Genomic DNA, 22,621 nt, shown 5'->3' with positions numbered 1-22,621 from the left:
TTCATAATTAAGTGCTACCGACTCGCACCAGGGCTCAGGGTTGTGGGCATGAAACATGCAAAGCAACACTTACACACGAACGAGAACAGAACCCAGCACATACGGCGGGGGAGATCAATCGACATTGTGACTACCTGCGTCATTATGTTCAGTAGAAAGGGTTGCACCTATTCTGGAAGCACTCAGTGACGAAGTCGTTGATTGCCGAATCGGCATAGGGGAGGTCATGCAAGCGTATTGTTGAGGCATATCGTTTTGACCAGTGAGCTGCTGAGACGTGTGGTCTTCTGAATTCTGCTACACTAAACGGTCTGTGGAAGATAAAATCGGCTTTACAAGCCGCCGATTACCACACTTGTGCAAATGACATCCGCAGAGTATGTATGCCAGCTTCCATCTTGCTTAACTGCGGCTTTTCTTTTGGCTACCTATTTCGGTAAATGCGATTAGGTCAGACTGCTACATCACCCATCTTGGTATCAGCGCTGTCAGAATTGTATGCGAGCAAGGTGTTAGAAAAGGGCCGTGTGGAGTCTACTTTTAAACATAGCAACATTTCATACCTACATCAGCGACTCTAATGTCATTAGTTGAAGCAAGAATCAATTTTCACAAAACGTTGAGTTATGTTCGCTATAAAGTGAGACTGTTTCGTGCCACATTTACTAACTTGAACATTCCTTTACAGAGTGCAAATTTATTTCAATTTAAACGACAGCAAGTTTCACATGTAAGAAGCTGAAAACGGAGGGCCGATACCTGAATTCAATAATCAAACTGCAACGCTTTTGGAAGAAACCGCCAGCCTTTAAACTACGGTGTCAACTACGCTAAGCAATAGAATTACTCAAAACGTTTCCCCTATGCTCTAGTGTCCCAATGACATAAATATTCTTATGTTGGCGTAAAGCAGGGAGTTGTTCAATGGGGATGTGGAGTGCACAGAATTCATCCACAAAATGTGACTTTGTTCATGTCCTTTCTTTCAGATAAACGATGTACACAAACCACAGCTCACAAGAAACGGTCTTTTCATAACTAATCTGGTGAACATAAGTTTCACGAGGATAGTATGGCGTCCTTTATGGCACTCCACTTCAGGCGGTATGGCTTGATCTGCAGAGTTTCTGGCATGCTTTTTCTCCGAAACCTTCAGAGCAGTAATGAAGATGATATCAGTATGACGTGGAAAACGTCGTACCTAATCTATTCCTTGGCATGCTTTGCCGTGTTTTTGGTCACTGAAATCTTGTACTTTTATCAAGCGGCGATCGATGTATTCACCAATATCAAAAGTTTTACCAAATCTCTTTACGTAATTGTCTATACAGTCGTTGCACTGAAGGTGCTGATTAATGTATCTTTTATGGCCGTGAAATCACGCTTCCTGCTCGAATTTTTCAGAGAATCGGCGAGGTACGAAAAAGTAGTGCGGTTTTTGGCACCAAAACGATGCAAACGGGCAACCACTTGCTATGTCGTCCGATTATTGCTGGTGATGATATTCTTGGCAAATGTATCACTTAGTTCGTACCTCGCTTTCGATTTTATCGATGTACTTCAATGCAACGAAGTCATGAACGGATTCATGAAGACAGTTTCCATAGCCGGCAGCTGGTTGTTCTATGTATACGAGATGCTCCATTTCGTCGTCCTGAGATCTTGTATTGAAGTTCTCCTGTTGTACATCAGACATCAGCGCGAAGTTGTGGAGTCAGTCGTCGATGGACGCTCAAGGACTGCTTTTGTAAAGCGGGCCAGACAGATTGAAGAAGTCAGAGTAAACCTACGCGCAATCGCAGACCTGAAGGATAGACTTAACCACGTATGGCAGTGGTCCATCGTCGCCTCCGGTGCAACCACCCTCTTAATATCGTGCATAAGCTTCTACTCTACGTTCGTGGAAAAAGATTTCTCGACAGCGCAACACCTGATGTCAGTATTCTACACCGTCTCATCCTGCCTCGACTTCGTTGACATCGCTGGTTTGAGCCAGGCATTGGTAAAGGAAGTAAGTGAAGTTGTTTTTGTTCTTTGTTTTGAAACAATGCTGCTTGTGTAGGCGACAAAGCACTGGGCTCTTACAAAGTAGAAGAACGTAGATGCAGTTTTTCAAACTGCCGCGAAGAATAAGTTAGCAGCTTTGTACTTTCAAATTTGTAGTAGTCGACTCATGACAGAATGGTTGTGTTCTTTCTGAATCATAACTTCATAAGATTTGGATTGGGCAAACAGCAGACACGAAATGAAAACAGGCAGGAGAAGAGGGAGTATTTTTTGCGTTGACGGCGCCTTTTCCTTCCTTTCTTTCACGCTCACCTTCCTCCTTTTCCTTACGGCGCGGTTCAGGTGTCCACCAAGATATGTGAGACAGATACTGCGCCATTTCCTCTCCCAAACACCGATTTTCATTTTCATTTGTACTTTCGCGAACGCGACTCGTGCAAATCGCATAACTGTAGCTTGATTCTTGATGCCCGATAGACGATCCTTGATGTTGTACATTTCGCAGCGGATTGACGGAGGATAATTGGCTGCCGCTTGATTAGAAGTGTGTGACATTGCGGTAGCTTGTGGACAACAAATCTGGGAACTTCTATTGAAGAAATTAGTTTATTTGTTCGTCTATCTCAGATTTGTGGTCTTGAATCTATTGTTGCTGTTTCTTCCTGTAAAATGTCGCGCGTTTAATGCTATTACTTTACAGAGGATTGCGTTTTCGTTATAGTCCGCTCAAGAACATCCCAGAGTAGCTATCTCTAAGGTTCGCCAGAGTACTTAAAATGTTACGCACAAGTTCCTGCAGAACACAAACCAACTAATATCAGTCACGGAAGCGGCCGTGACTGCTAATGAGTGCAACAGTGCAGCTGTACTCGCAGGAGTCCCAACAATGCACAAAAAAGGCTGGAATCTGTGGGACTTGAAAGATATATTGGTGTATGGCGAAATGTATTACAGGGACCACAAGGCGCGATGTACTAGAAATTGAATCTTTCACATGCTGAGGGTAATGAACGCAACGTTTTTTAAACCACATTGCGTTTTGGAAAAACAATGTAAATACTGAACAACTGCAGCCTGTAGGGCAACTGTTTTCACGTTTAATTCAATGCAATTCAGTGCCTATAGCATCGCTAGGATGACAATTATAATATTTGCCTACCATAAAGTCTACCGAAGGTTACTTGCACGCCTTGTCTTCTACTTGAAGGGGTCTCATTCTTGCTTTTCTTTCTTTTCAGCTCAGAAAATTAAGGCAGACTTTACATACAGCCCCTATATATCTTGAAGATGGAGCATACTTTAACCAAGTAACAATCCCTCTTTCTTTCCTTCTTTCTTTCTTTCTTTCTTTCTTTCTTTCTTTCTTTCTTTCTTTCTTTCTTTCTTTCTTTCTTTCTTTCTTTCTTTCTTTCTTTCTTTCTTTCTTTCCTTCTTTCTTTCTTTCTTTCTTTCTTTCTTTCTTCCTTTCTTTCTTTCTTTCTTTCTTTCTTTCCTTCTCCCTTTCTTTCTTTATTTCTTTCTTTCCTTCTTTCTTTCTTTCTTTCTTTCCTTCTTTCCTTCTTTCTTTCTTTCTTCATTTCTTTCCTTCTTTCTTTCTTTCTTTCTTTCTTTCTTCCTTTCTTTCTTTCTTTTCCTTTTTCTTTCTTTCCTTCTTTCTTCCTTTCTTCCCTTCTTTCTTCTCCTTTTTTCTTTCCTTCTTTCTTTCTTTTCCTTTTCCTTTCTTTCCTTCTTTTTTCTTTCTTTCTTTCTTCCCTTCTTTCTTTCTTTCTTTTCCTTTTTTCTTTGTTTCTTTATTTCTTCCTTCCTTTATTTGCCTTTTTCTTTCTTCCCTTCTTTCTTTATTTCTTTCTTCCTATCTTTCTTTCCTTTCTTTCTTTCCTTTCTTTCTTTTTTTCTTTCCTTCCTTCTTTCCTTCTTTCTTTCCTTCTTTCTTCCTTTCTTTCTTTCCTTCCTTCTTTCCTCCTTTCTTTCTTTCTTTCTTTCCTTCCTTTTTTCCTTCTTTCTTTCTTTCTTTCTTTCCTTCTTTCTTCCTTTCTTTCTTCCTTTCCTCCTTTCTTCCTTTCTTCCTTCCTTCCTTCCTTTCTTTCTTTCTTTCTTTCTTTCCTTCTTTCTTTCTTTCTTTCTTTCTTTCTTTCCTTCTTTCTTCCTTTCTTTCTTTCTTTCCTTCCTTCTTTCCTTCTTCCTTTCTTTCCTTCTTTCTTTCCTTCTTTCTTCCTTCCTTTCTTTCTTTCCTTTTCTCTTTCTTTCTTCCTTTATTTCCTTCCTTCTTTCCTTCTTTCTTCCATTCTTTCTTCCTTTCTTTCTTTCCTTCTTTCTTTCCTTCTTTCTTTCCTTCTTTCTTTCTTCCTTCCTTTCTTCCTTTCTTTCTTTCCTTCTTTCTTTCCTTCTTTCTTTTCCTTTTTCTTTCTTCCCTTCTTTCTTTTTTTCTTTCTTCCTTCCTTTCTCTCCTTTCTTTCTTTCCTTCTCTCTTCCTTTCTTTCTTTCTTTCAGGTTGTATGCGTCTAATTATTCTCGGTTGATGACTCTGCACCTATGATTTACGCTTTGCAGATCAGTTACCTTCGGGACTCCATAAAACCTAAGGAAATGGCTTTGTCCGGAGCAGACTTTTTCTCACTGAACCTGCCACTGGTTGTCTCGGTAAGGAGATTGAAAAGTCCACTTTTGAAAGACAAAATTTTCAGTTAGTGTTATATCATTACGCTCCGCTATGCAGAAAATGGGTGTTCTTCCTTTGTATGCCGAAGGACCATTATTCAATGCTTCGCAGAGGGAACTGTGCATTTATTCGTTAAAGTTATCAGTATTCCAGCTTCTTAGACGTTGATCATGAGAGAAAATTTCTGCCGTAAAGAAACACAACATTGTCTTCTTTGTATCCTTTCTATCTTTGTGTTTTTTGTTTCTTTGTATTTCTTTGTATCTTCTTTATATTGTCTTCTTTGTATCTACTCCAGCATGGGCCCGAGAAGGGCCTGCAGTATTTGTAAATAAATAAATAAATAAATAAATGTGGCCAATCATAGTAATAATGATGAAACATCATTCATCGATAATATTAAGTTCTTGCTGTCTTTCCCTCCAGCTTGCAGGAACAATCATCACGTACACGGTCATCCTCGTGCAAACAAGTGAGAGTGTCAAGTAGCCTCACCTACAAGTTCGGGAAACTGCTGCTCTACGTCACTTTTAATTTTTTTTAAATATAAGAAGTGCAGTCGATATGAAATCTCGATCTCTGAAATAAAGTTGCCAGCTCCACAGTCATTTCATTGCTTCTGAGAGATTTCATTGTACTTTATCAAAACTCTAAAAAAAATTGGAGCCTGTGACGCTTACGCGATTGTCCCTATCCATAACCAGAACGCTCTATTAATTATCTCACTCTCCTTTGGTGCGCTATAGAAGTCCGATAATAATATGGAAGGCCAACTATACTCTGTCTTTTTTTTTGAATAAAATCTAGTTGTAGATACATTTCTGTCCAATTAAACCGCCGTTTTATGCAGACACAATTTTTCCTTGGAGCCCAGCAGAAGCAATGATGTCGTTCGTGCGAAAATACTTATAGCTCCAAAATTTTACTCAGGGTGCTTCAATAGCAGCAAAAAGTGTGAAGTTAACACGTTGCCAGTCATTTATCGTCTTTCATGAGTTAATCTAGCAGTCATACTGAATTGAAGAAACATAGTTATGTCCATCTGCCCGTATCTCAAGCTTGCTAAACCAGCACGTCATCCTCCTGCATAGAAATTTCGGCGTGCAGGAGGCAGCATTTGATTATTACCTTATCGAACGTGACAAAAAGAGTCAGTTGCAGCTAACTCTGACATGAATCGCATAAAAATTTGGAGTTTTCCCAGGCGTTTGCGGTAAGCACTCCCGGCTGCTCTTCCCGCGCATGCACCTGGTGCCGCGAGATTGCGTGTTCCCTTTAACCGTGGACCGTTCTGTACATTGGTGATCCCTGTTTCTCTGAATGCGCGAGCGCGTTTCTTTCAACCTTATCGGGATACTACGCCGCGAGATTGAAGGGTCAGATGCTGCCTTTCAGAAAACACACGAAGGTGATGAAGCTGTATTAAGGCGAAAGCCTTTAATGGCTCATACTGTCGTCCGTTAATTAACAACGTGTCACACGCGTTTAACTCGGGAACTAAAAAGATAGAAGAAAAGCAATGTTGCTTCAGATAGAGGAGGAAAACATGAACCTAGAAGGCAAGTTTTGATGACTGTAGATTAATTGGTTAATTAATTATAGTCAGAAATGTCGAATTGCGTCTGAATAGCGCGGATGTTGATATAGACACGGGAACAGTGTGACGTCACATCCGCCGGAAGTCATCCCTGCATAGTGAAAATTGTAACGGAATGGTTGGAAAAACGTCGGATTTGTGTGAAATTAGATGGAAAAATGTGTAATTAAGCGTAATTAACACTTAAGAACTCCGGAAGATGTATAATTTGGGTACCGATATAGCCACGGGAACGTTGTGACGTGACATCCACCGGAAATCGTCACGGCACAGTGTCCTCGGCTTTCGCCTCTCAACACTTTAGTGCCAAAGTGTCCTCGCAATTTTTAAAGCAGACGACGCGAGAGGGCCTCGATCTGCGACTTGTTGCACGTGAAATGCACTCGGATTCGTGCTCGCGGTAAAGGTGTTTACCACTGCACACCCAGTTTAAATGCAAAGATAATCCGTTGAAACGGCGCAGGTTCTCAGCTCCGTTAACATTCTCGCCAGCCGACTACAACTTCTTTTAAGGCGAAATCCTTTAATGGCTCATACTGTCGTCCGTTCGTTAACAAAGCATGTCACACGCGTTTAACTCGGGAACTAAAAGGATAGAAAAAAAAACCAATGGTTGCATCAGATAGAGAAGGAAAAAATTAACCTAGAAGTCATGTTTGATGACTGTAGAGTAATTAGTTAATTAATTATGGACAAAATGGCGAAATTCTGTCGAAATAGCGCGGACGTCGATATAGACACGGGAACGGTGTGACGTCACATCCACAGGAAGTCGTCACAGCATAGTGAAAATTTTCACAGAATGGTCGGAAAAACGGCGGATTTGTGTCAAATTAGGTGGAAAAATGTGTAATTAAGCGCAATTAACACTTAAGATCCCCGAAAGATGTTTAATTTGGATATAGATATAGCCACGGGAACGGTGTGACGTCACATCCACCGGAAGTTGTCACGGCATAGCGTCCTCGGCTTTCGCCTCTCAACACTTTAGTTGCCAAAGTTACCTCGCAATTTTTTTCTAACGCTTTCATTGCATTCATTTTTCGCAACGTCGCAAGCAGAAGGTCGTTCGTGGCAACGTTCATGTCAACAGGCTCGCAGTCGATGCCTCAGCACTGGGCGATTACTCACCTTCGATGCATATTCAAGAGGTAAGGAAGGTGGCTTTCATTGGGACCCGTCGTATGGACCTGCAGCACGCAAAAACACTGCTCCCTAATGACAAGTGGCATGCATAAGATATGGAAACTCGTGCAGGTCAAGGCTGCAGTAAGCGTTGAGTTATTCGAGGAAACACATGTGTGCCATCGTCAACTGCTGCTTCAAGTTTTGTAGACTTTTATTGGAGAGATTTTAAGAGCTAGTAAGGTTCACTTTATTTCACAAATTTGCATACGGTCGTTGAATAAGCCACAGGCCAAAAGCTAAAGAAAATAGCTTGAAAATGCCTGTGGCTCATCTAAGATCCATTACAACAAAAATAAATAAAATAAACACATACATACAACGGTGGCAGGTCGCATACGAGCAAACTATAGAAACAAATTGTAATATTTACGGTTGAACGGATTGCTACACAGAGAAGTAGTTTTGAAACTAGAAAAAACATTACAACTGAACAAATGAATTTGAAAGTTATACACTGGTGGGTTGATGACAAATGGGAAGAGGACACCGATACGTACACAAACTACAATATATGAAAAGAAGTTATGGAATATTATTTACAAAGTACACTTTTAAATCATGTGGTCGGAGGTTACACATGCTAAGTTGGTTAGATTGATAGCTAGGTTAGATTCATAGACCTGATAAATTAGTCATTGACCTCGACTCTTAGTAGCAACAAAAAGAAAACGTTAGAGGTCACTGCGGCGACCCATTGGGAGAACTCGAAAGCATTGATGCCCCCTTCACACTCGTCGCCTCTTTTTGCTTCACTTTAGACTGTTTCCCTCTCTTTTTGCCTCTTATTCTCTTTTTTGGCTGTTTGCCTCTCTTTTTACTTCTTCCAGTTTTGACGTCCTCACAGTATATGCGCATCCGGGGCTATTTTGACGTCTAATGACCTTTTGGTCTCTATTATTAACTAATTACTGCAGATGAATGAAATTTGTTGTACAACAAAATTTTATCATCCTTTGTCACGTGGTTGCGTTTCCCCCGCAGTTTTGACGTCTAGTGCTGTTTCACGTCCTCGCACTATATCGACGTCCGATACTATTTTGACGTACAAGTGACATTTACGGCTCGAATCACTCCACATCGACCAAATTTTGACGCGCGTTATCTTCACATCATCCTCTATCGCACACAATCATTCTTTTTTTTCGCTTAACTTTCACACGAACTTTCGCACTGCCGACGCGTTTTACGGACACGAAATCGTCGACATAGCCAAGTAATGATTTCGTATTAAAAATGATTTAACGCTAGAAGAGGCCGAAGCGTTGGCACTTCCTGCCCAAGCCGCTGAAAACGATTGTGGAAATACGACACCAAAATCGGAGCCCTTGTTAATCTACAAGCTTCCCAGCCCAAGTCGGTTCAAGCTTCCCGTGTTCGTTGTGCCGCAGCAATGTGGTCGATATGGTAGCGACGAACATGACGACAGCAGATCTTCTTAGATCAGAGCAAGGTGTTATCGCTGAGGGGGCAGATGTAATCTTGCAAAGATGTGTCGTATCATCGGCGATCATCATCGGTCGGGACCCTTAAACAAATTTTGTTGGGTCCTTGAAATTGTCTGTTTGTATTTCATGTTTTATGCTAAATAAATACTTTCTTACTTTCTTTTCTTACAAAAAAAAAAAAAAGACCGCGTCACACCGCAAGTAGCGAACGGTAAAGCTTTGCCTCTCAAAGAAGCCGCTCTTGAAGCCGTGCCCGAGAAAGATACTGAAGGGGCGCATTTATGGGCATCACTTTCTGTACGAAAAAGCCGCCTCAAGCCACCGACAGGGCGCGCTTTCACGTGGGATGGTGTGCAACTTGCCACGGAAGTGGATACGGGGGCGCCTGTCTGCGTCATTTCTCGGGATGTTCTTGACAAGCGTCGTGAACAGTGGCTGGCGCTTAAGCCTTCGCGTGTGACGTGATGTGGGACCACCGCCAGTGCTGGGAAAATGGTAGCTGTGTGCGCAATACAAGGCTCTTTCCGTAAACTGCTCGCTTATCGTACTCAACTGCTCGGTGCCAAATCTTTTTGGCCGTAGCCCTATTTCTTTGCTCGACGGAGCGAGGTTTCCAGTTCGCCGGTCGTAGTCGACGCAAGACTTCCCAGACGCAACGCAAGAGTCTACAGGAGCGATAAACAACTTAGTCGGCGACTACCACGATGTGTTTTCCCGGGATCTCGGTCGGATCAAGGGGTCTCCTGCCAGCCTGCAGCTGAAGCCGAGCCCAAATTGTGTAAGGCAAAATCCATTCCTTACGCTCTAAGGGAGACGGTATCGCAAGAGCTGGACCTACTGGTTTCTGTTGGCGTACTCTCGCTCGTCAAACATTCTGATTAGGCGACTCCTATTGTGCCAGTACTAAAAAGAACGGAATTATCAGAAGTTGTGGCTACTTCAAGGCTACCCTTAACCCGGTCTGTGCTGTAGAGCAGTACCCTCTGCCAGTTATTGAGGATATGTTCGCATCTTTACATGGAGGAGAGTATTTCAGCATACTTGGTTTGCGAGATGCGTGCAGTCAAGTCTCCCTGGATGAAGCTTCTAGGAAACTATGCGCCATTAACACACACAGAAGGCTGTTTTGCTATAACAGGCTTCCCTTAGGAATATCCTCTGCTCCGGCAATTTTCAAAACAGAAATGGATAAGGTACTGTCAGGCTTATCAGGGGTTCAAGCATACCTCGATGATGTACCGGTTTCGAAGAAATGTGGAGGTTGAAGTGAAGGCCTGGAAAAAGGTGCTAGAACTTTTCCGAGAGCACGGAGTTAAGCTGAGACATGAGCAATGCATGTCTCAGCAGCCAGCCATCAATTATCTCGGCCACCGGATAGACAAAGAGGGTCTCCACCCGATCGAGAAGATTATGGAGGCTGTTGTTCAAGCGCCTCGCTCGCATTGCGTCGGTGAGGTCCACTCTCTTTTTAGGGAAGCTGACAATTTGTGCCAGATTTTTGCCGAACATGTCTTTACTTTCTCTGCTTAAGAGATTGCTACAGAAGGGCCCAAAATGGCGGTTGGGACAGCAGAAGGAAGCTGCCTTCTACAAGGCGTAGGAAAGTTCATTTTTTTTTACTTGGATTTCCTTTATAGATACTGCGGTCTTAAAGATAAGACCATAGCACTTGGATTATACACATAATTGCACGGTAACACAAATACACAAAATAAGAGAAAAAATTCGTTGTGGCTTAGCTTGGTTAAGCCCGGTAATTGCGAAAGCAATATCCGTACCTACTCCATGATTCAGCTGGAAGTGTAGCTGGTGGTGGTGCTTGTGGTTAGACTTGTGGTGATGCATCGGTAATACAATCCAAATCAATACAATCTAATCTAATCTAATCTAATCTAATCTAATCTAATGCAATCTAATGTAATCTAATTTAATCTATTCGAATCCAATCCAAACCAATCCAATCCAGTCCAATCCAATCTAATCTAATCCAATCTAATCCAGTCTAATGCAATCAAGGTCAAATGAAGGTCAATGGTGGTCACCGCCGCGGCACGGCAAAGGCGTGAAAGTGCAAGTAGTATTGCTTTCGCAATAAAATATGCAGCAGGCAAGGCGTCACCAACAACAAAATCACTACGCCATACTACAGTAGTATATAAACAGAAGAACGATACCAGAGAGTTGTCACCCCGCACTAGCGCATAATGCAGTCGGAAAGAATATAGGCCGGGCGCTTAGCAACAAAACAAATCTGCCGCTCGCTGTGAGGTGAATTCTCCAGGCAAGACAAGCGGCCTTATTGCCACTCGACTTTTCGAAGCTATATGTCGTGACTGCAACCAACACGGATCCCGCCCCGCAAGCAAAATTTTGTCAAGTCGATGCTTGTTTCTGGACGACCTATTGTGGGTGATCTTTCGGTTTATGAAAGCAATGGCTAAGCAAGAACATGCACGACAGGGAAAAAAAGTTCTAGGTATACTGAGAAGATTGCAGATATTGCGTATAAGAGATCCAAAGAGGCCGACAGTCAAGGTTTTCCAGTTTTATTTGCCCTTTAAAGCGAGAGCATTATATCGTTCCGTAGCGTCGGCAAAAGGTGTCCGCAGTTTTGTCCGCACGATTACGTCGTTCTCTGAAGATAAAGATAGTGATTGTGATTGTGAAGATTGTGAGAATGTGAATGTGACAGATAGTGTGCGATAAATTGTTGCCGCCAGAAAAATTTCGTTTACGAGGTGTAATTAACGAACTAATTAAACGTGAAAAAATACACTTAGACGCAAAAATAGCCATGAACGTCGATATAGCCAATGGACGTCAGAACAGCCACGGACATCGATAGAGTATGTGGACGTTTTGCTTTCGCGCTGCTGCAATGCGGGTCGCCTCAGCGATCCAAAAACAGAAATAAAAAATAAAAACGAGACAGATATAACAAAAATAATAAAATTCCGAAAATAAAAAAGAAATGGCAATAAAAACAAACGAAATATGTAGAGGGAAAAAGGGGACAGGGATAGGCTTTCGCATTTCCGATCTCAAGCGGACTAAAGTGCAATCCTGTACTTTTTGTGCATTTATTTTACGAGTGCAACAATGCTTGTTCTTCTGTGTGAGCAGATAAAGATTTAGAGTGCAATCAAATCACTGTGGTTGCTTTTCGAAGTTTCCGTGTGCTCTGTATGTCCGCTCGTCTGCACCAGAATGACGGAATAGGTGATGATGGACCCGGCGAGCTGTGAAAAGATTTGAAAGAATAATTCGAGACAATTTTTTTTGCTCATCTACAAGAATGGTAATCCATTAATCGTCACAAACGTGCCTCAGGCTCTTAAAGACTTACCGACACAAGAAGAGGCAAGTCGAGCGTGAAGAAGTTTCCACCGCCGAGCGACACTTCCTCAGGGTGGATGGAGTTGTGCAAATATGCAACCTACGTGGGTTTGAAATCATATAGAAGTTTATCTCTTATAAAAATCGTCTATAGAGAGTCTGTAGACATTTTATAGATTTTACTGCCATTCTACAAATATTTATTTTTGTCTATTTGTAGTCTATAAAAACTCTAGAGACAAAAGTCTGCAACTGTATGACCATAAATCTATCGTCTGTGTAGACTGTCTCAAGGATTTATATTGATTATAGACTATTCATTAGGATTTGTCTACAGAAAGTCTGTATACTTTATAGATTGAAGTCGATGATAGTCTATAGTCTGTCTAAAGAAATTTTTGTAGGGGTATCGAGCTAAACTACCTTTATGAAGGGAAATGTGTTCACTGGGTACTTGAAAAGTAATTTTGTAAACAAAAAAAAAGGTTGTATTCTCTCCAATATTTGGCGGCGACGTTTCAGAGAAACCAATAAGGCCTAAGGCAAAGTTTGCATTTCAGTATACCTGACGGAGCATCTCCGGTGAGCTTTGGTGCATAGGCGTTCTCGCTAAGCTCTCCTTCAGTTCTTGGACCTAAAGAAAGAAGGAGCAGGAAAAAACTATTACATTAGGCACTGGATGGCTCGTCCAGATCCGATGTCACACGTGGCAGCCACGATGGCATTTGATTGCCACCGCTGTTCCAATAAGCGATCGATCCAGGCCTTTCGCGCCAGTCAGAAGATTCTACTTCTGCATGACACTACTCAGCAGTGCTGCAAGTTACTAACTGCTCCAAACTGACAAAAAACTTGGGACACTTATAAGTACCGCCTTAATGGTATGATGCGATAGCGTAATGGGTTAATTCTCATATATGCAGAAGGTCATTGTCTACTTTATATTCATAGACCCCTGGGAGTCCTCATACCCCTCCTGGCGATTGCAGGTGCTCCCATCGCAGCGGTAGGCCTTGTGCGGCCCAGGTAGCTCTTCCCGAGCGACCAATCATTAACTGCCACGTGTCATGGTGGGCAGCTTACTCCCTATCCGATTGGCAGGTTGTGATTACTCCTCGCTGTCACGTGACCTAGGTGGCCCACCTGCCTCCTAGGTTGCTCTCTGGGGACCACCGGCCAGAGCCGTGCCCGTGATATTTCGCTCACAAAGCCGACGCCGACAACGCCGACACCGGATTTTCTGCGGAAAGGAGCGTTTAACCCATCGCGTTAATAATTGCGGAAGAGAAGACGATGCATTGATGCTTCACTAGACACTTCCCCTGAACAATACTCGAGGCAAAATTCGGTGTTTCGAACGTAGGGTTCACCATCGCGAATTAAGCTACGCGGGGGTTGTGTGGATACGAGGAAGGACTCCGGATTAGTTCGACCACCTGAAGTCGTCTAACATGCACTGAATTCACAAATGATACGGACGTGCTTATACATTTCTCCTGTACTGAAAGCGGCCACGGCGGCTACCTGATACGTTCCCGTAAGCTTGGGTTTCGTGGCCTAACGCGAAAAGGTGAACGCCGAAACCACTGAGCTACCACGCTGCGTGTGGCTGTGGTATTTGAAGTCATTGCCATTGAGGCCAGTACTCACCTCGAAAGTCATGGCGTGACTCAGACGAGCCATGTCGATCAAGTCTATGGTCGAGTGGAAGCAATACGACAAGGTCAGTAGGAGCTGGTTGGCGGGTACACCTTCGTCGAAAATGCAGTACACGGAGATGCAGCCAACGACGAGGAGTACAACCGAAGAAGCCATGAGGGAGTAATGCCAGGTGTTGTTCAGCAGTCTTCGAAGCTTCCCGATAGACCTCAGATTCAGCCTTACTCTTTGCATTTCAGCGATACCGCCAGGATTCATCAGAGGACTGTTCGCTGTGGGGAGTATTGACTTGAGGACATCATGTTGCTGGCGTACGTAGCTGACGAGTACTTCGCAGCATGGTCTCAAGACGAGGGAATGCAACATGTCGTAGAAGAAGAAGAAGAAGTTGACGGTACCCGTTGCGGCCTTGAATAAGAGACTCAAGTAGTAGTTGCTGTCAGAGTCTCCGGTGCTTATGATGAGGTGCGCGATGGCAGCAAGGTTAGCGGAGAATGCCACTGCCATGAAGAGCCTGGGATCAGAGGGAATCAAGAGAGTACAACGTTAGCAAAACGGCTGCTTCTGAAGCTAACTTCATTTTAGAACACAAAGGAAAGAGCAGTGAGCGAGACGAATGCATAAGCAGAGACACACCCACGTTAAAGAACCCCAGGTGTTCGAAATTTCCAGGGCCCTTCACTACGGCGTCCCTCATAGCTTGAGCTTCTTTGGAACGTTAAACCCCAATAAACCAACCAACCAGAGACACACCATCCAACTAAGGTCAAGCCATCCTGTGTCATATTTTTTCTACAGCAAGATTTTTCCCATGGGACCTCTCATACATGGTTTGGCTTATTGGTTTATTGGGGTTTAACGTCCCAAAACGACTCAGGCTATAAGGGACGCCATAGTGAAGGGCTTGGGAAATTTCGATCACCTTGGGTTCTTTAACGTGCACTGACATCGCACAGTACACGGGGCTCTAGAATTTCGCCTCCATCGAAATTCGGCCGCCGCGGCCGGTATCGAACCGGTGTCTTTCGGGCCAGCAGCCGAGCGCCGCTACCACTGAGCCACCGCGGCGGGGCCATTTCACATATGGATAGCAGCGTTAAGGCTATGGTAATGAACCCCACTGTTGGTTCCTGGCTGCAGTAGTCTTGAGGCTGACGGTTTCTACGGTCAACTCGTTGAAATAAAAAAGAATTAAAAGACAAATAAGATACAATATTTTTGTCGTGGACCGTACAGCAGGGAGCCCACTACCAATAAATGGCTCGCGTGTTTTCAGTGATTCCTTGTTTCCACAACAACACCTTCTGTCCCGATTAGAAAAGTTTATGTGAGGCTAGCACAATAAAACGCGTCGTATCCGTTTTTCATCTCACTAGGCGATGAATTACAATGCTGGAGGGTTCAATAGAATGATGCAGAATATAGGTCTAATAAGAAAGGAACCAGTTTCACTGCTGATGTTTCTTACAAAGCGAATTCTTGAACAGGTGGCCCCAATGGGCCTTATTGAGAAAGGACTTAATTCGGTGAACTTTAAAACAGATACCTGAGGGAGTAGGACAGCCAGGATCTGTAGTAGTAGCGCTGGCTCAAAAACGAGGTCCGTCTCTCGTACTCCGCGGACTTCTTGAAGAATTCCGCCATTGTCCAGGTGCCAAAGATGGCGCTGAATATGTTCACGGTAACCTTTAGTGCCACGGACGCCGGAACGACTAAGAACAGTGACCTCGTGAAATAGCCTGCGGAGACCCAAAGTCGCAGGATCATCGTGGCGACGAATGCGCCGTTCACGGAGGCAAAGGTCAGCAGACAAGCGAGCGAGTACAGAGTGTACCAGGACTTCCACACCACCGCCAGTTCGTCAATATCGGCGGCCTGTAGGTTCTTGATGTAGAAGACGCCAGCAGCTCGGCAGAACCAGCCGTAAATCTTGAAGTGCTCCGCCATAGCGCTGCTCATGGTTGCCAACGTTCCGCCCGAACGCGTCACCGGATCCTGCGATGGGAGCGGCAGCTCAAATGTGAAGGGGATACCGTATTTACTCGCATATAGGTCGACCACGAATATAGGTCGACCCCTATTCATTAGGCTCAGCAAGAAATAAAAAAGATATTCGAATATAAGTCGACCAATATCTTTTGAAAAACATGCACATACGATTTAAGACAAACGCACACTTTATCTGACTTTAATCTCTGAAAAGCGAGCAAATACACAGAAACTTAGGCATGCGCCGAAAGAAACCTGATGTGGGATCAACAGAACCGTTCAAGATATGAAATCTGTTTTGAAAAGGTTCACAGATGTATCGCTGACACAACTTTTTTCTCCTTTTCTTATGTGGTGCACCTCCAAAACCTCCCGTGCTTTACTATCACCGCTCCTGCCCAGAACGCCAAAATATACTGCTTCCTAAGCGGTCTACCACGATAAGACCATAGAAATGAGCGAAAGAGCAATGCCGGTACACACAGCAATTCACCGTGTGCACCCGCATGATGGTGATGAAGACCTGCGCTTGAATATAGGTCGAGGTTCTTTGGTCACGAATACAGGTGGATAACTGAATATGGGCAACATTTCTGAAAAAAAAAGGTCGACCTATATGCGAGTAAATACGGTAGTTCGGTGCAAGTGAACAATGATTCCGAACGTTTTCACTCGTTTTATCCTACGTGCTTTGAGTTTCTTTCGGGTGAATGAATAGACCAAGGTAGTCTTGACTACGAAGTAAGGAAAGGCACGATGTCTTATTCTGAGCGGACAAACGGGACAGAGATGAAAGTTCAGGCTCATGGCACGTAATCCTTAAAAGATTAAAAAAACAAAGAATTGCGCGCAAATATAAGCGACACATGCAGAGAACTGTCCGATTTCGTACATGATCGATGTAAATATGTATTATTATTCTCCAAACTGTTCGCCCCAGTGTGCCCTTCCATCCGGTTTCACTCAGCCCTTTTATCAATCTCCTCTGTGCACAGAAACAACATTTGTGAGGACAATTTAGGCAATAACGACAGCGCCACAAACACCGTAAGCCGCCGCGGTGGCTCAGCTGTTATGGTGCTCAGCTGCTGACCCAAAAGACGCGGGTTCGATCCCGGCCGCGGCGGCTAGAATTTCTTTGGAGGAGAAATTCTAGAGGCCCGTGTTCTGTGCGATGTCAGTGCACGTTAAAGAACCCCAGGTGGTCGAAATTTCCGGAGCCCTTCTGTACGGCGTCTCTCATAGCCTTAGTCGCTTTTGGACGTTAAAACCCCATAATCCATAAACCAAACAAACACCGTAAGTGCGTGGTGCGCGGAAAAAAAAGCGTCCGTTTGCATTCCCCCTCCCAGAAATGAATGAAATCACTGTAGAGGAAAACAAAAACTTAATTCGCTTGTGGCAGTTATTTCGCTCCAAGGCGTGCTAGTATTCGAGCAAGCATGAGTTCCAGCGGGTGCCGTTCTGTCTGCGGCGAGCGCATTTTAGTGAAATCAGAACGTACAGGCGCGGACAAAAGTAAACAGAACACGCAACTGTATTCGAATATTTTTCACGCGTCACCGAATTGAAATTTCCAGCAGTGGTACGCGCATGCTGGTAGCGGAGGTTGGTGGCCTTTTTTGTAGACAAACAACGCTTCTTCATTACCAATGGAGAAAGCGTGATTGCACTTTGAACGCAATAGCGTGCTCCGTTTACTTATGGCCGCGCCTGTGCATGGCCGCATGTGCTGTGATTAGGGTTCGCTTTTTGAACCTCAGATGGCTGAAGTTAACTCGGAGTTATTCACTACGCCGAACTTTACAGGCAACAGAGCTAGTCGCGCAAATAAGACTCTTAGCGTAATAACTTAACCTCTACAAACGCTGATCATTCATTTAAAGTGCATTCACGCTAACATGTGTATAATTTTATGATAATAACTCTGCTAATGACATTACGCAAAGTCGGCAGATTTCAGGAATCGTGCAGTGAGGAACTCACCTGACGGTTTTAAAAATCGGCCAATGGCGTAGCGTAAACAGGCTGATAGCGCCACCTGATTTCTGAAACACGAGTGCAGGTGTTTGACTTTTCGTCTGCGGTGTTGCCGGGAGACTCGGTACTGACTCCGGAAGGCGGCGGACGGAACAGCAGCACCTACTTGTCATCGGTCGGTGATAGATGCGTCACTGGAGCAGCCTCATTAGTGATCACAAATTATTAATACCCAACATACTAGCGCGAGAGCAGAATAAAGAAGTCCTGGTGCCTTGCATGTATTACGCGTTCATTTTTTCTTTTGTTGTGCTTACTTTTGTAGGACCAAGTGTTCGTTATCTCCCGCTACGATCAATGACTGGTAGAGAAACTAGTGTTGCGGTCACCCATTTGTTGTGGACTTGAACGATGGAAAAACGGTGACTGAGGTAGTACTAACAACAAGAAAATACGGTCATTGTGATCCATTCTTTATGTGGAAAAAAGAAAAAAAGTAGCCCTGCCCCATGTAGTCTGCAGGCAGTAGGTATATGCAATCTTGGCCTGATAATAAACACACACACATAAGCACACGTGCCCATACAATTTTCATGGTTCATTCCGAAGTCCCATCATTCTTGATCATTACCTCTTAGTCTATTTTTTCCGTGACATCATATTTCATCGCCTCGCCCCAGCCTGAAACGACCTTTTCAGTCATGCGTCCACGGGGACTGCGTATGAAGTGGGCCAATGTTATCTGCCTGGCACCTCTGGTAAAAAGAAGGCAGCGGCAAAAAGTCAGATACGCGGGTGAGATTAGGAAGTTTGCAGGGACAGGATCGCCGCAGCTATCACAAGGCAGGGTTAATTGGAGGTTTATGGTTTATGGCTAATGGAGGTTTAACGCCCCAAAGCAACTCAGGCTATAAGGGACGCCCTAGTGGAGGGCTCCGGAAATTTTGACCACCTGGGGTTCCTTAACGTGCGCTGACGTCGCACAGTACAGGGGACTCCAGAATTTCGCCTCCATGAAAAATCGACCACCTCGTCCGGGATCGAACTCGCCCCTTTCCGGTCTGCAGCTGAGCGCCATAACATCGCTGCCATAACCACTGAGCCATCGCGGCGGCCTTAATTGGAGGTGAGTGCGAGGGGACTTTGTCCTAGACTGGATGTAAATGATGATGATGATGTTCGTCTGAACATTCACGACGGTCAGAAACGCACACCACAAGGCCGACAACGTTTCTCAAGGCTTTGGTGCGTTGTGACATATTTGAAACGAACAAACGTGGTTCGCACACGCCAACGCTGAAGGCTGTTCGGCGTGTTTTCGAAATTGTAATCGCGTTTTCGAAAATGTAAAATAATATGCCTATTATAATAATGACAAGCTAAAAATCCCTGGTTGAAACCAGGCGCCCGTCAGTAATAGTTAAACGTTACCTATTATAATTTAGTTATTCAATTTACTAAGAATATTAATCACCTGTTTTTTAGTGTCCGCCAACAATGGTATTACTGTGTCGCAAAATGCGTCTTTTTACCTCAAAGGAAACAATTTTGCAAAATGTGGTGGGCTTCCCTTAAACACCCGCATGGTATAATGCCTCTGCTCATCCCTCGAGCTACAAGAAAAAAAATCAAATGCTGCAGTCTATAGACAATCTATAGATTTATGGCCGTATAGTTTTAGTAGACTTTTGCCTATAGACAGTTTATAGACTGTGAATAGACAAAAAGAAATGTTTAAGGAAGGCATAGAGTCTGTGAGAAGTCTATGAACTGCCTACCGACCATTTATATAAGAGTGCACTACCGTCTCACCATAGTTCTGCCGAAAGCTTTGAGGCCTTCTCGCGCGGATACTTCGAGCAAACGCTTTTAGGCACAGGAGATTCGAATCTGAGTCGAATCACTTTAGCACTAATGCAGTTGTTCATGAAACCTTCGTGGCCAGGTGATATTGCGTGACTTGCAGATGGCTGCCATGAAGCAAACCTGGTGGCATAGCAGTCGTAAACAACAGCTCGGTCATTTACTTGCTCTTTCGGAAGGAGAAAACACAGGGCTCAATACCTTTTTCTTTTTCAATTTGGAGTCTTGCGTTCTTTCTCACAGTCAATAATAACGCGAAGCGCGGTTTGCGTTTTCGTGCTTTTAGGTGCTGAAATATTCTGGGGTAGGGTGGCCGCTGCTGGTCAAGGACAGGGTTAATTGGAGAGACATGGGAAAGGCCTTTGACCTGCAGTGGGCGTATTCAGGCTGGTGATGATGATGATGCCGGTACGAGGCCTTTGCCATCTGAGACGCCAGGTGATTTCTGTTGAAACGATTCAAACCACATGCAACATTTTCCTTAACGTTTAAGATGGTTTCCCGATGTGTTAGGCGCCGCAATGTTGGAAGTTCGTCGTCGCATTTATTTTCGGCGCTTCTGAGATTAACGGTTCTTCTCAGCCAGACCATCGTCGAAAGCACTTATTGTCACTGCAGAAGCCACGGTGCATTGCTTATTTCGCGGGCAAAGGTTTGCCCACATCATCAGCTTATCGGCAGTTTTTTTAGCGCAATAGCGTAAAAGGCCGTGTTGACCAGAAAATTCGGCGTCGGCGTTGTCAGCGAAAAAATGGGGTGGCGTAGGTTGGCCGAGGTGGCCACGTGCCGGAGAACCTAGAACCTAGGTGAGTCCATCAGATTGCGAGAAAACTGACCAAAGTAGTAGGTGGATGTTAAATTAATGGTTGACCTCGAGAGGCTGCTCGGGAAGAGCAACTTGTGTCACACTGCTAAATAAGCTTACCTTGAACAACGTCTGTATTGACACCTGCAATCAGAGAGACATCCGGGACATACGTTTACGATTGTAATGTTATTTATGTTGTTTGTGCCTGAGACCGCATTTTAATCACTTGACGCACTTTTTTTTATATTTGAGATCTAGTGACCGCTTTGCTTGACATGTTTTTTGTATTACTAGAATGTACAGCTTAAGTGCCAAATTTTTTGCTCTTTATTTAACACGCAAATCTTATTCGTGTTCTTTTTTTTTGTTTTGTTTTGTACACGTGTCCCCCCGCGCTGCAAGTCATGTATACGGGGGGTTCAGGCTGTTTCAAGTGGAAGTTGTTTCCACTTTTTGCCTGAACCAACCCTCATCAATTTGTGATGAAAATAAAAACGTTTGATTGATTGATTTGATTGATTGATTGATTGATTGATTGATTGATTGATTGATTGATTGATTGATTGATTGATTGATTGATTGATTGAACACCTGCCATCCCAGGGCAGTGGCGCACCCCTTGACCTCCTCCGCGCCATTGTGGGAGGAGTGGTGTGATGGCACCCAAGGACCAATGGATGTAAAGTTGACAACGGCCAATTCCATATATGTGGCCACAAACTCCATAACGCTGCCATGTCATATCCTAAAGACAGAGCTTAAAAGTCCCCGCCAGTTTTTGTTTTCAAAATTGTGGAATTTTTACCGAGCCCTCCCATCACTTACCGCAAGAAGAACGGAAAGCACTCACAGCTATAGAAGGGCTCCTCGAAACCACGCTGGGTCTTGCTTCATCGTCCATACTTCACTTCACTTCACTTCACTTTAATACCTTAAAGACCCTCGTTAGAGGGTATTACATAAGGGGTGGGACACACAGAAATGAAAAACAGAATGACTAACAAATAAGTTGAAAGTTATACAAATATAAGATTATCACTGAGAAAGTACACGCGTGATTTCTTCGATGAACAATGATTGTCATGTGATAGCAGCAAGTTCTCGGGGAAGGCCGTTCCAGTCGTTCGCGGTCCGGGGGAAGAATGATGAAGAAAATGTAGTGGTGCGGGCGCGAGGTCGTGACACTTGCTGTTGATGGCCGGTGCGGAGGGAGATGCGTGGTGGTGGTGCGCAGATGTAGGGTTCCTGTCGTAGCTCAGAGTAAAAAAACTTACTGAAGAGATGGCGAATAAAGATGCAGCAGCAGGGGCGAGCAAGTTCAGCATGAACATTAAAAGTGCAAGCCACCAGCGAAGGTTAACTTGGAGGCTACGGCCGTGGATGAGACCGTTTTTAACCGACAGCTTTATTAGCCTCGGACTTGAGTAATTTCTTTTGCATATCTCTCACCTCCCTCACTAGTGTCTTCTGATGACGGGTACTTCCAGTTATAAAAAAAAAAACACCTCATTCGCAACGCTTTTAATCGGCCACTTACATGGAGCTGAAGCTTGTTGGCAAAGCAGGAGTGAGCAATGACAGAAAAACCTAAAGAGAACACGTCTCGCGGTAACATTCAAAGCATTTTGCTTCCCGCACAGGAGCATGTCGGTGACATCGCCTAATCTACTAGGCAGCCTAAATTTTTACTTTCGTTTCACGTGACCATACTTTGTGGTAAAATGCGTCTGCTAAAGCTCCTAGCAACCGATATTACCACTTCATCCCAGTAGCTGACTGGCTGCGAAGACTCGCATCTGAGGCCTGGACGCCTCTGTGCCGCAGGCTCTCCTAGGGCCCCTTCTTATAGAACAATAATTTCTTAATTCCTTAACAGATAATCGGCCCAGTACTGCAAATGGATGTTACCACTCTGGTCCTTATGTAGGACCGGGATTTGCCCATACGTTTCCAATATTGGGCAGATTACCTGTGCTGCTTTGAGGTGGCATTGATCGCCTTGTTCTGCTGGCTATGAGCTACTTAATTAAACTGTGTCTTTAGGACTGGTCACCGCAATGGCTGGGAATTGGCCGTTGGGAGGTTCGATG

General features: G+C 44.0%; 3 protein-coding genes across 3 annotated transcripts in view; 2 read left to right on the top strand and 1 right to left on the bottom strand.

The window, feature by feature from the left end:
• LOC149330454 (glycine receptor subunit beta-type 4-like) overlaps positions 1–22,621 on the top strand; it is a 99,205-nt gene that overhangs the window by 23,934 nt on the left and 52,650 nt on the right. The gene's annotated exons all lie outside the window — the stretch shown is intronic.
• LOC149330458 (uncharacterized) lies at positions 1,115–5,253 on the top strand. Its single transcript, XM_089561040.1, has 4 exons — positions 1,115–2,011; positions 3,246–3,314; positions 4,558–4,647; positions 5,093–5,253. The coding sequence occupies exons 1-4, from the start codon at positions 1,133–1,135 to the stop codon at positions 5,153–5,155; spliced, it is 1,101 nt and encodes a 366-aa protein (XP_089417166.1). The 5' UTR covers positions 1,115–1,132; the 3' UTR covers positions 5,156–5,253.
• On the bottom strand, positions 12,028–15,853 carry LOC149330457 (uncharacterized). The gene is made up of 5 exons (XM_089559433.1): positions 15,438–15,853; positions 13,883–14,405; positions 12,798–12,866; positions 12,243–12,332; positions 12,028–12,135 (listed from the first exon to the last, which is right to left on the bottom strand). The coding sequence occupies exons 1-5, from the start codon at positions 15,848–15,850 to the stop codon at positions 12,028–12,030; spliced, it is 1,203 nt and encodes a 400-aa protein (XP_089415559.1). The 5' UTR covers positions 15,851–15,853.

This window comes from Amblyomma mixtum, chromosome 9, assembly GCF_055824585.1.
Source record: "Amblyomma mixtum isolate Tamu chromosome 9, ASM5582458v1, whole genome shotgun sequence".
Taxonomy (NCBI): Eukaryota; Metazoa; Arthropoda; class Arachnida; order Ixodida; family Ixodidae; genus Amblyomma; species Amblyomma mixtum.
This window is presented reverse-complemented; position numbering and strand designations above follow the sequence as displayed.